The 13,518-nt window shown below is 43.8% G+C and overlaps 1 protein-coding gene across 1 annotated transcript in view; it reads right to left on the reverse strand.

Annotated features, from left to right (window-relative positions):
- MYO7B (myosin VIIB) overlaps positions 1-13,518 on the reverse strand; it is a 51,100-nt gene that overhangs the window by 8,459 nt on the left and 29,123 nt on the right. The window contains exons 30-42 of the mRNA XM_005430210.2: positions 12,452-12,578; positions 10,965-11,084; positions 9,907-10,080; positions 8,955-9,182; positions 7,939-8,106; positions 7,230-7,347; positions 7,010-7,136; positions 6,139-6,308; positions 5,266-5,447; positions 4,353-4,480; positions 3,661-3,818; positions 3,034-3,187; positions 981-1,136 (exon numbers count right to left, since the gene is read on the reverse strand). Of these exons, the coding sequence (XP_005430267.1) occupies positions 981-1,136; positions 3,034-3,187; positions 3,661-3,818; positions 4,353-4,480; positions 5,266-5,447; positions 6,139-6,308; positions 7,010-7,136; positions 7,230-7,347; positions 7,939-8,106; positions 8,955-9,182; positions 9,907-10,080; positions 10,965-11,084; positions 12,452-12,578 (2,010 nt within the window). The remainder of the gene's footprint in view (positions 1-980; positions 1,137-3,033; positions 3,188-3,660; positions 3,819-4,352; positions 4,481-5,265; positions 5,448-6,138; positions 6,309-7,009; positions 7,137-7,229; positions 7,348-7,938; positions 8,107-8,954; positions 9,183-9,906; positions 10,081-10,964; positions 11,085-12,451; positions 12,579-13,518) is intronic.

Below are 13,518 nucleotides of genomic sequence, written 5' to 3' on the forward strand. Positions count from 1 at the left end.
AATAGCATTCCTTGCCATGCATTTTTCAGACACTTCAAAAGTGAGTTCAATGTGTGGTGACATTTCCCCAGCAGTGCTAAAGCCCATCCACTGCAAGGGGGGTATCCACTGTGTTAGTGTTCCCCTAGAGCCTGACCTGTGGGGCTCACAGACCAAACGTGTGGCCCAGCCTGAGGGAAAGGGGAAAATGCAGGAGCTGGAAGGAGGAATCTTTGGGCAGATTCTTTACTGATGAGGTCTGTGGCAGGCAAGTGGTAAATCACAGCACCATCAAAAGGGAGAAGGCTGCAGTCAACCGTGATGCCAAAGCTTTGTTCTCAGAGGGGCAAGCTGGGTTATTCTAGTGCTTGGAGGAATCTAGGGAAACCTTTCCCTTACTCAGGAAGTTCAGTGATCCTTCCTGAATCCTGTTAGCTGTTCCTCTCTCTCTGGTTGGGTCATGTCCCTTAGAACAACTCATTCAGAAGCTCAGGAAGCACTGGGGTTTGGGGGGTTTGTTGCTTCAGCCTGGCGTAATGCTAAGTGGATGGATATGTGCCTTGCTGTGAGCAGCCAGGTAAGAGTCAGGGCTTTGTTCTTTTGGGTTTTTTTAAAGAATAGGAGTTGATTGTACTGATCCTTTCAACAAGCACATGCTGCCTCACCAAAGAAAAGGCCAGGATATCATCAGTGACATCATTCCAAGCTGCCTGCCCTTTAGGATGTTTGAAATACCCAGCTCTGGGAGGCAAGTGATTATGTGTGGTGATTAACTTTTTAAAATGCTGCTAACTCTGAAAGAAAAAAGTGAAACTGTGACATAGACCTCTCTTCAATGGTTCAAAGTCCATAAAGAAAGTTTAAAATCATGATTACTTTAAAAACCAAGATGTAAATAGGAAAAGGAAAGTGACAGTCGCACTGTTTTAGCCTGTGTGTTTTCTGGGACCAGATTATTGCTATTTGAGCACTTTGAGCTGGTTCTATGCCAGATTATTTACCTCATTACTGTCTGAATCCTCCGACGGCACCCCGGGGCCAGTGTTTCTTTCTGGCGTGTCTCTATGAACTTCTGGGCGTGTTTGAGCAGAGACTTGCTGGGTGGGAAGAGGCCAGTGCAGAGCCAGAGGAGCTGCCAGCCCTTGGTCTCGCTGTACCTGGGAACACAAACCAACAGTTCTGCTACAGCCATGTATAATTCTCTGTTTGACCACACACCAGCTACAGGGAAGAGAAATGCACTCCCATCGTAGTCCCATTGTGCAGAGAGCTGCAAATCAACAGAGCCTTCCCCCAGGCTCTGGCATTCATTTGCTGTGCAGCAACCACAGCCTGCATGTGAAGATAATGCCAAGTCCTGCGTAAGAAATACTCATGACAGGTGCAAACTTCATGGATAGCTATAAATTCCAGTTTAGCAAACATCTCAGCAGCAGTGACCCTGGTGCCATCCTCTTGGAAAGCCACTGCTGATCTGGTGTTCAAGCTCACATGTATTCAGATCCTGGTTTCTCAGTGGATGTATTCACCTGCCCTCTGCACTGGCCAGCTTTGCTCAGGGCATGAACACTTTGCATGTACTGGCTTCCCCTCACATGTATTCCTGTTCTGAAAAATGAACGTCGACAGCATTATGTAGTGAGGTAATGCAAGTTCTTAAATGTTCCAGATCAACCTGGTACTATTTTTCAGATGGAAATCCAGTTCTTCCAGCCTCTGCATCTGTGAAATCTGACAGATTGAAGCTCTTCTGGCACCTTACCCTCACCTTTAAAAAGGGCTCTGCAGCCCTGAGGTGGTCAGTCATTCTGCCTCGAAGCCAGGAGCAGAACACACTTCAGCTGTGTCCAGAGATTGCTCTGAAATGCTCACTGGTGTGAAGTGGTTTTGGTTGGGAAAGTCAGAATGTCTGGCTCTGAAAGGGCATCAGACTTTTCTGAATAAAGAGGTTCTGGCTTCTTTATTCCCACTTACTGTTCTAATTTTGCAGATGAAGACAGACTATTTTAATCCCATTTATACTCTATAGAGTGGTGTTTGTGTTTGTGTGAGAGCAGGACATGGTCCACAACACAGCAGCCTGGGAAGGATGAAAGATTTGTTGCTCTGGCTGTTCTAATGAAAGTATATGCAAATAGCCACCTTTCAAGCATTGTTTTTTCCACATCAGTGATCCCGCTTACATTGGTGGAATACATCAGGCATGGCACTGGCACCATGGTTACGGACTATGCATTAAACAGCCTGTAAGATTCCCTGCCTGCAAGGGAATTTACCATTCAACACTGACACGTGTGATGAAAGTTCCACTACACGCAATACTTGTGGAACAGAAGACAGAAAATTAAAAAAAAATAGATAAACACAATGCATCCAGAAACAGACAAACAATTTTGTTAATAATTAATATTATTTTAAGCTCCTTTTTGCAATTCAGTTTTCCTGGAAGTAGATCAAATTATCATTTTGTGAGTGGAGAAGAAAACACCAGCCCACTTCAGAGACTTATGTGGGCAGGTGCCTCTGTAACCAATCTGTTCTGCAAGACAGCTTTGTAACCTAATTAATATAACTGCTCAAAAGTCTCTATCCACTGGTGGTAAAAATTCAGTGTGAACTATGTTTTTGTGAGAGGGGAATGCTGCTGTTGGGAAATTTAAGTGGAGAGTTGCCAGGGCAGTCAGTGAAGGGATGCAAAGACTATGCAGTGCCATGTTTCCCCTACAGACTGCTTTGGGAGCAGGAGAGCCTCAGTGACACCTTGCCTGCCTCACAGCACAAGGAGGTGAGCACAGAATGCTGATGGGAGCAAAGCAGCAGCTCAGGGGAGATGATTGATGGTGCTCTCCGGCCTCTCCCTGCCAGGGAGTGGTCCTGAGCACTCCACAGAGGTAAGCACTGCCTGGCAAAAGGGAGAAGGGAACCTGTTACTCCAACATTTGTTTATCCTTCCCCCTGCCCCCACTGCATCAAAAATGCAGCAAGGGTTCCTGATGCCCCCTGCACTTGAGGGCTGGCTCTGCAGGAGCAGGGTGTTTGTACCCAGGTAAATACCTGTTTCTGTTCTCAGTCAGTTGTTTCATAATCTGACAGTAAATCTCATCCCTCAGAACCTCCTCCTGGATAGCTGGCACAAATATCTGGTCAGTGACTTCCACGGAGGAGTGTGCCTGTTTTGAGGGGTAGTCTCCCATGAACTTCATGATGGGTGAATGTGCTGTTAAGGACAAAAGCAGAAATTTTGGAAGGCAAATGGGAAGTTTCATCTGGATCCTAACATGTTAGTGACTTTGTTGATGTCTAAGTGGCTAATACTGGGAGGAAGGTCTGGAGCATGTTCCCTGTCTGTCCCTTACCCCCTTTCCCTTTGCAGCAGCTGCTGTTTGGCTGTGATTTGTACTGTGCTAGTGGCTGCATTCTATGGGCATATGCAGTAAATCTCTCGCACTCCTAAAACCAGGTTATTAGTTCAGTGAGCCATCAGTAGCTGTGGAGTACTGGGAGGAAATTGGAACATTTCCCTGTAGACGAGGGAAACAGATTTGATCTGCTCCATCTTTATGCGAATGTATCCCCTGTAAGGTGGCTGAGGTGTCTCAGTAGAGGTAATTTAGTGGACCTGGCTAACTCTTCCTTCCCCTTTAGTGTTCTCAGATCCCAAAGAGAGGAGAGAAAGGATATCAATGAAGGCCTGACAGGCCAAATCCCGAAGATCGGGGTCTGTGCATGCTCTCTTCAGCAATGGCTGTTTCAGAGGCTCCTTGGAATGTGCCCACAGTTGACTGTGCCCACGGGATTTCTGGAGAACAGCTTTGCTGATGGATTCCTTCTCAGGAGTCCTGAACAAAGACAAGTGCAAACAATACAAAATGACTGGATCGGTATTGCTTTGAACAAAGGAGGTCATTATCATAAAGTCATATCTCTAGACCTGTTCTTTCACAAGACAGTGATCTCAGATCTCCTTTGATTCTGTAGATCAGCAAGAGCAGGGAAATGTAGTTTCCTGTATATCCAGAATGGAGGAAGCTTGCAAAAAAAAAAGAGGGGTTTTTAGAAAATTAATTTTCCCCTTACTTTCTGAAGCTTGAGGTGTTGTATATCCTTACTAGCTAGTTAAGTGCTGGAGAAAGGGTGAGAAGTAAGAACAGAGCCTGCTGGAAGAAGTCAGCCCAGTCACTCCTCCCCTTTGCATTTCTGCAGACTTAAGATACAATAGCCATGGGCCAGAATCTCTGTATCCAAAGTCACAATTACAGGGAACAAAAAGAAGAAACACAATCAGAAGTGGGAGATGCCATTACATAATAGGCTTTAAGGATTACTGATCAACAAGAACTTTTCTAGGGCATACTCTACACAGAGAGTTTCACCTGAAGTGTTCGTAGGAGAACTCCTCCAGAGTGTAAGGCTTCACCTTCATATCCTCTTCATCAGGTTCCTCCATGAAGGAGTTCTGTGAAGCTGTCCTCCTCTGGTCTGGAGACATCATCAGCAAACTCTGCAACCACACAGCCACACAGAGTTGTCACATGGAGACAGGTCTCTGCATGCACTGTCAGGGATTACTCAGCATAAATGTGCAGGTAGCCCGGTGTGCTGCCTGAGACTTCCTGCCTCAAAAGCAGCATCTCCAGAGACTCACAAGGTGACCTGGGAACAGCTGACTCAAAGAACCAATTTACACAGAGGTAACAGTAGTGGACATTGAAATGTATGTGATTATCCAAAGCACAGCACATGTTTTACAATGCACCTGCTTCTCTCTAGTGTGTTTTGCCACCAATTTTTCTGCTTTTTATCTGTTACCACAGAGTCCAGTATACTGAATCCTCATAACTGAAGACAAAATTATTAGCAGTGGTACTAATGATAAACTTGGCTCCCTCAAAGACTGTATTCTCTTTAAGTAACCTGATGCACTTAGAGATTCTCTTGAGGCATTATGTGACTACCACTCAAGCCTAGAGTGAATGCAGGAAAATTCAACTGCACACTCATACCCCTTAATTGCTACCAGTTCCAGGCACTGAAATCTCCCATGTTGATAGAGTGGATTTTGGGGGTTTTTAAAGCCATTGCCTTTGTGCAGCTGCAGTCTTCTCCTTAGAGTCTGGGCTAGGCTTAGTTTTGTTTTCAGACAGGACAGAATTAAATGCTTTGTTTCAGTGGGAGGTATAGAACTTGTCTGACTTTGGAGGGACAATTATCTTCCAGTTATAAATTCAACCATATTAACATTTTTATCTTCCAGTCTTTTCACATGAAGCGCTTAGCATTCCTTACCAGCACTTGACTAGAGGGTTTTGTGAGGGAAGGAATGATGTAGATGTCTTCCAAAAATACATTCCCTGTTTTGCCTGTCCTTTCATTCTGGGCACAGATCCAGCCAGAGTCTGCATCCAGGCTTTTGTCTTCAGTGAAGATTAGTAAGTCTCCCTTCTTGAAGGACAGGATGCCAGGATCATCTGGAAAAGAGAATAAGGGGGTACTGTTCAGGCTTGACAGTGTAAAGCAATGTGAAAGATGAGGTAATTGTATTTTGAAGGCCTGAAATCAGTTAGCAGTAGAAAGTGAAACGTGTAAATATGGCTAATTTTCCAGTAGCACTTTCCAGTAACATCAGAGAAATCACTTCTGTTTCCTCTGACACCCTGACTTTGATCCACTTAGGGCAATGGCAGAACTCAGTTTGATTCACATGAATGTTGACTTTGTGTCCAGACTGGCAGCAAAGCATGGAAAGGAACTCAGTAGTTGTAAGTAGCTGAAGTTAATGTTTACATTTTAAACATGCATGTCTGTTTGAGCCACCTTCTATTCCACAGGAAATTCCAGTTTACTGCTTCTTTGAAATTCTTCTGCAAAGTATTTCCAGAGAGCCCAGAACCAACTTCCTACTATAACCAAACTGAGTTCCTGGACACTATACTGTCTAAATAAAATACATAAAGAATGAGAAGGAGGAAGGAAAGGTTATTTGTGTGCAAGGGTACTGAATCCCATTGCCTTATGCTTGGCATTGCTGTGCTGATGCATCCCCCCAGGAGCAAAGGGACTCTTAATGAAGTTCCCCTCTCCTCTTTGAGCACCTTCAAACAAGTGCTGTGGATTCTTTCATGATTTCTCCACACCCTGTAGAAGAGTTATGAGACTTACCCTGGGATTTCTTCTCATGCATTGCTACAGCAAATTGTGATCTTTTCTTCAGTCCTTCCAGGAACATCACCACCAGTTCAGCAATGACAACGCTGTTTACAGATGTCAGAACAAACTCCTCGGCACGAAGCGTGATGAGAGTGCAGCTCTGTCCAAATGACTTCACTGCCCTAGGTATTATTGAACAATTTGTTACCAGAGCATTTGAAAAACTTACAGACCCATCTGTAAACACAGCCAAGGCACCCACATCTCCTTGGTAGTTCCTAATTTGCCTTCCCATGACCTGGCAAGTGTGAAGGACTGAAGTGGTTCAGCTTTGCTCTGGACTCCACTATGTTTTGTACAAAAGTGCTTCCATATAGACACAAGAACACCCTTCTTTTGGAGTAACTCAACAACTAATTAAATCTCTGACAGTCCTCACAGGGGGCTTTTTTGTGTATGTAAGACCCTTTTCTCCAAGTAACCTGATGCAAGGATGTGTGCCATGAGCAGGCAGTAGTTAACAGCTTTTCTCAGTGATCTTCTTCTGGTCCATGACATCTGAGAAAGATGTCAACTCCCAGCATGCACAACAGACAGTGGCTTAACTGTGTCACTTATTTGGGCCATTCTTGTCTCAATGCCTGCCTGTGCTTCCTTACACCTTTCTGACTGAACAGGACCACTTTACACCAGCTGGAAGGATCCAGTCTTTTCAGTATTTCCTTTACAGGCTGCTCAGTTTTCCCTTTCTGTTTCCCAGACCTAGGCTAAACCACCTTTCCAGGCACAGATCAAATCACCTAAGGAGGTGGCAGAGAAGGTACACCCTTTCTGAGTATGGAAGAGATGCCATCTTCAGATCTTGTGTTTCTGGGGCCCTCACCTGTTGGTGTGGATGCCAGTTATCTCTGGGAAGGTCAGCTCAAGGAGCCGCTTTTCTGACTCATCCAAGAAGCAGATGCCTTTCCAATTTATAGCAATAATGAAGTGGTTCTTAGGCAAGCTGGGTCCTGAAAATACAGAAAAGAATCCTTATCAATGCTATGCAAGTCTTCCCCTATTGATCTTATATCTATCCTCTACTCCCAGGCTCCAGATATTACCTGAAAACTTAGTGACTTCAAAGAATCTGGAAAAAAGCAAAGGCCACTGAAAGCGAGCAAAATCTACAAGTTGCTCCTTCACAGTCTGAGAGGAGAGATGGTCCTGTGTGTATGGGGCCTGCAGGAAAAAAAACACACCCAAGGTTTTCTCAGTAAAATCTGGTTTGCATGATCTGCGGACAATAAAGAACAAGCCTGATCCCAGAGATCCCAACAATCTTCTGCTGTTACTGGTGTCAAGGGAACTTGAAGAAAGTAAATCAGGAATGGTCTCCAGGGAACCCACATGCAGCTAACAGTGCCTACAGGTGTCTGGATTCCAAATTTCTCTCAAATTCCCACTGACCTGTTCAAAGTCTAATGCACGTTGGATGTCATGGAAATAATTCAGGTAATCCACTTCCAGATCAAAAACCAATACTTCATGCCATGCCCATCCTGACTTGGTTTTCAGATGGAAAATAGAGCCTTAAAAGCTACTCTAATTCAGAGATTTAAATGTACTTTTTCATTCTTCCCCCTTGCTCTTCATATGGAAGTGTGAGCAGAAGGGTTTTCTGCTCCCCCAGAGCTAATGAGCTATTTGGGATCTCCAAACTGAACTCTGTCTCCTTCTTCCCCTACAGACTATTAATAAATAAAAATGGTGAAAGAAGCAGAAGCTGGTGCTCAAGAGTGGTTACCCAGCAGTGCCTGACAAACCTCTTACCTTAGCATGTGCATAGGTTACAAGGCTCACCCACTTTTCCAGTGGTTTGGACTTCAGCTGTTTTACTGGAATACAGTCATGGAGCGCCTTCTGCACAAGTTCATTGTGGATGGTATCTCCAAATTGGATATAACAATATTTTGCGCCTATCTCCACCAAATCTTCCTCCTGAAACAATTAATCCATTAAAAGAGGCCTAGAATGATGTCAGAAAGGCTAGATAGCCTCTTTCAAACTTTGAACCATTTAGGAATGGGGTTTTCTCAATTTTTGTCTGGATAACTCTTATCAGTCACCCAGCATGAGGAGGGATAAACTTCACACAATCATAACATCAGAGAGATTATTAGCAAAGATATTTTAAAGTACAACCCAATTTGGCCCTTTGGACATGCCTCCAAGCTCCCACTGAACTGGAAGTGGCAGGGAAGGAGAAAGTATTAATTAGAACTATCAATGTGACAGCTGGCACAATCACCTGAACAGGGATTGTGCATTAAGAAGGGAAGGGTTGTTCACATCCACTTGAGAGGAACAGTGGTTTTGTCTTTGCAAACAAGCTGTGGGTCTGCTGGTAGATAAAACCAGCACTGGGAGATAAAAGAAACAATGGGAAGGATTCCACTGATTGATGAATGGAAAAATATATTTGCTTTTACAAATAAACTTTAGGTTGCTGATAAATGAAATTAGACATTGAAAGATGAAAAAAACAATGGGGAAGAAAAACCCCTAAATTCCATAAGAATTAAAAGTTAAAACGGAGGGTTATATATTAGAGGGAAATCTTTCGTATCAGGCATATTGGGAAGTCTGTACCTCTCAAGTACCTCAGCCAATGGGGAAAGAGAGAGGGAAATTTGGCCGGGAAATCAGGATAAAAAGGAGGCTGCATCCTCCAAAAATCTGAGAGATCCCAGGGGAATGCCCCATGGCCTCTCCCTTTATTAGAATAAAGTAAAAGGACTCCTCTGTCTCCTTTTTGGACATAAACCTCTGGCAGTCAGGAGCCCCACCTTGTCACAGCGGTACTCTCCAAAGCGAACGCCCCGGATGACCTGGTGGTAGATGAGGTCGGTGCTGACGGGATCCTGGCGGGAGCTGTGCCAGGGGGTGAAGATCTCCTTACGGAAGTAGAGGCGCCATGGCGCGTGGCGCTCGTGGGTGCCGCGCTCCTTCACCAGCTGCTCGCACTGCGAGATGGCGTCCAGCACGTGCTCCCGGCCCCCGCCCAGCGACCACACCTGCCACACAGGGACACTGCATTTACTGCCGGCCTGCTCTGGGCCTGCCCGAAGGACAATTCACACAAAGCTCCTGGTCTCCTGACTGCAAGGAAAACTCCAAGAAGGTAAGCAGATGAGCATGCCAGTTGTATGGTGTGGATGCCATGAGACAGAGAGAGAGAGAAACGGCAAGCGTTTCTCACAGCAGCTTGTGAGAAGTTTTAGAGAGCTAGAAAGATGTGATAACTTGTTGACTATAAACAATTTGTAAGTAGTGTTTTTCTACTTTATTTTTCTGTTCCTCTCAAGGACAATGCAAGAGAAAAATGTTTGTTAGTTAGCCAATAGAAAAGAATCTATCATACCACTCTATAAAAACCACGCGGTTCTTTTGAATAAAGCCTTCTTTGCCTTTTCTATGATCCTGCCTCTCGCCTGTTCCTGCCCCAACCCCGGCGCACAAGTGACAGTATGTGGTAAGTGGATGTATTTTTACTGCTCAGCTATGTGGGAAAGGAAACCTTACAGGGCTGCAGCAAGAATTGCTGAGTGATGAGCCAACAGAAAGGCAGAATAGTATTGTCAGGTCTGAGATCCAGCTAGGATTCAGAGCTGATTTGGTTTCAGTGCAGGACTGGGTTGAGGGCATTCCAGAATTCAGGAATCCTCAGTGAGGCTGGGTGGGCAGTAGCAACTCCACAAAAAGAGAAGGGAGCTTTCATTCTATTTTTCTACACTTTACCTTATCAAACACAGCAATGTAGAGTGAAAATCCAAAGATATCCTTCAGTTTGATTTTATCTGCTATGAACTGACAGATCTCTTTGGCAGTGGAAGCAGAGTCTGCAGGGACAGTGATGCTTTGGCCATTCATCAGGGTGACATTAAACATAATGGGTTTCTTCTGCTTTGTTGCCTGTAAGTCAGAGTTAGATGAGACAAAAAAGTTATGGACAAACCTTACTTTCTTCTGAAGAATGAAATAAGCTTTTAGATCTATGAGCTACACACCTTGTACAACCTGGTCAACAATCTTTAAGTGAATCACCAACACCCACACAGTTTCTTCAAAGCATGGTGAGTTGTAGATATAAATTACATCCCTGGAGCAGCACTGGACTCAAGTTTTCTCTTCCTCACAGCTCAGTAGAGCTGATAATCACATAACAGTGCTGACTGATAGACTTTTCATGAGCCACATTTGTCCTGATGACTTTTGGGAGCAGCCTTACATGCATCAGTGGAGAGATGGCCTGCAGCAAGCACACTGCCCAGGAAGATGTGTGTTAAGCAAGAGGGTCCCTGAGATTTAGGGAAGAACTGAACTGAGGTCTTTGCTTGAAAGGGGGTGGGGGGTGATTTTTAATTACTAGGGTGACATTTAAAGGAAGTGGAGGACAATATAGCACCATCATAATCCCTTCTTCGTGTCATTTTAAAAGCATAACCTTTGCTCAGTTCTTTCCAAAAGCAATAGTAAGAGCTTTCCTCAGGAGGTTGTTTCTGGCCTGTGATTCCTGAGTGAATGGAGGTACCTTCCTGCAAATCATCTGCTCTTGCTTATATAGTTTTCTGCATTTAGGGTTACTGAATAGCCAGAAGAGATGTATCCAAGAAACTGCCCAGACCAAGGCGGCTGGTCTTCAATCCCCTTGTGCAATTGATTTCCATTATTTGATTTAAGAATGCCTGCTATTATAGGTAGTGAATGTAGTATAACTACAAAGTAAGCAGTATACTTAGAAAAACCAGTACAAAATGTCCCAGATCAATATAATTAAGCCAAAAGGGAGTTGCTACCTGAAGTTCCAGCCAGCTGGGAGGTTCAGTCCGGGCCCCGTTGCTGTAGGTGCGTCTCAGACGCTCAGCACAGTACGGAGCGTAGCCCGTGGGCCCATGGTGGATGAAATTCAACAGGTACTGCATGCACAGAGCAGGAGGAGGAGTTAGGAAACATTAATCCTCAGAAAACATTAAAAAGCTTCTGCAGCTGATACACTAGATTTCAGTGACCCATTAGCTTTCAGTTCACCAGAAAATATTAGGTTAGGGTTGGAATTAATGTCTTCAAAAAGGAGGCTTGAGACAGTTTTCACTCATTCTGCAGAACTTTCAGTCAAAAGGGACAGAAGATTTGTGTCAGTCTATCCACCTTGTTTAACTACGTGAGTAGTGGAGACTTTGTTCTTATGGTTAGGTTAGAGCAAGAGTTAGTGTTTTCAACCCAAGAGCCTGAAGTGTTATGACATGCTGTATGATTGGAAGAGTTGGGAAGAGGCTAATGGCAGATTAGGTCTAATGATGATTGATACTTTTAGTTGTACCAAGTTCTCTGGCAATGTCAACTAAAGTCCATGATTAAGATGGGACATTTGAAGAGATGAATGGGATAAACTGAGCTTTTGTAGTCTGTATGGCTCTTGGATGACACGGACTTGTATTTACATCTCTGTATTTAGTGCATGCGTGCCTCATTCACCTGGTTATTTTAATGATTGAAAATACTCCTAGATGTAGGGTGTGGTCATGTCTTTCATGAATTCTGCATGGTTCCAGGTCTTTGAATGAAGACTGGTGTCAAACTATACCTATGGCTTGTGACTGGTTTGTTCCAAAAGTGTCCATTTAGCAGCATTTATGATTAGATTGATTATTTGAACTGGGGTGTTAGTAAAGCAAGGCTGAAGTTTCATGCACATCCATGGATCCTGTTTGCCCCTCAGATCTAGGAGGAAGCCTGATGTCAAGTTGGAGCCACAGGCTGAGTTTTTATCCTGTGGTGAAGTGGATTTATCATCCATTTAAACTTGGAAATTAATAAATAATTTAAAAGTCCAAGTATCTATTGGACTTTTTAGGGCTTAGAGATACAGGGTGAGGACTGATAAAACTTGGGGTGTGATTTTATACTGGCCTCCTGAATATATTTAATCACAAGGGTTGTAACTGGAGACATCTTTTGGTTGTCTTCGGCTGGAAAGGCAGAATTGGAGAGGTTAAAATTTGCAAGATCCCTTGCAGATTATATATCTAAAATGAGAGCTGTGATGAACAGCAGAATCCAGACTGTATGATGTGTAATGAAAAAATTAAATATGAATGCAGCAATAATTTATTTAAATTCCCAGATAAGCATATGAGATGAGAAAGTTTCTGCTGAAAGCACAGCACCAGCTGCTCTGGAAGCCAAACATTTTGTGTGGTTTTCACCATCAAAACATCAAAATACACAAGACACCAGCTGAGCTGAGGTGTGTGAGCTGCTGTAGGAAGGGTTAGCAGTGTACCTTCACAAACGTGTCTGAAGGAGGAAAGCAGCCAAGGCAAAGTGACAGAAGGATCCAGCCACGAGCATAGCTGCTCCTGTTGCTGTTTTCTGTGAGTTGTTTGCAAATCTGGCAGTAAATCTCATCTCTGTAATGAAACATGTGAGAGCAACAGCTAATTCACTGTCTGAACTGTCTTTGGCTACATTTCGACTGCAAGTTTGGCAGGATTGCAGCATGATGAGGTAGATCTGAGCTAGGTTCAACCACAACAGCTAGGATAGCACCTGTAATGCACCTCAGGAAATAGCCTTGCTATGGAAAAGGCTCCAGGCATGCTTAGGGCCTTTTGCCACCTCTTCTTACTCAAGTGCAGTTCCCATGCTGAATTAACTTCTGTGAGAAGCAGAGAGCTGTGCAGGAAAAATAACTGCTGGGTCATCCAGCTGTGAAATGGCATTGCTGTCCAAGAGTCTAGATGTGTAACTTGCTCTGAGCTCTCTACAGCATGTGGGTTGTAGCTCATGGCTCTTGTCTGTCTGCTTGGAGGTGGATTTGGGGATAAGGATGGGGGACACCCTGCTTAGTTTTATATCTATATATTTATATAGATATATAATTTATATTTATATACAAACTTGGAGTGAATCTTGTACAGAAAAGGAGAAAGGAGCACTTCAGAGTAAGCTTCTGAAAATGCAATTTACCTGCAGCAAGGACTTAAGGGAAACAGATGCAAAAATCTGCATACAAATAAAACTGTTATTAAAAAATCATCTTGATTTTTTCTAGACTCTTGGAATGCACATTTGTCAAATCTGATGTGACAGGGCATAAGCTGGATGAGTTTTTTGTTCCCTCCTAGGACATTTGATGAAATGGAGGGTATAGGTACTTAGCCTGTGACTATCATGCTATATAGATTGAATGCAATTTTTGCCAGCAGAGAATCTGCTTTAGGGAGTGTCTTGACTGAAACAAAGTGACTGTGCAGAGAGGAATGCAGCCCATGATTGAGGTCAAGGCACAGCCTGTGTCTGTGGGCTTTGTTACAGAAAATGCTTAGGATAAAAAAGGAGAGGATTCAT

Source organism: Geospiza fortis, unplaced genomic scaffold (assembly GCF_000277835.1).
Source record: "Geospiza fortis unplaced genomic scaffold, GeoFor_1.0 scaffold592, whole genome shotgun sequence".
NCBI lineage: Eukaryota > Metazoa > Chordata > Aves > Passeriformes > Thraupidae > Geospiza > Geospiza fortis.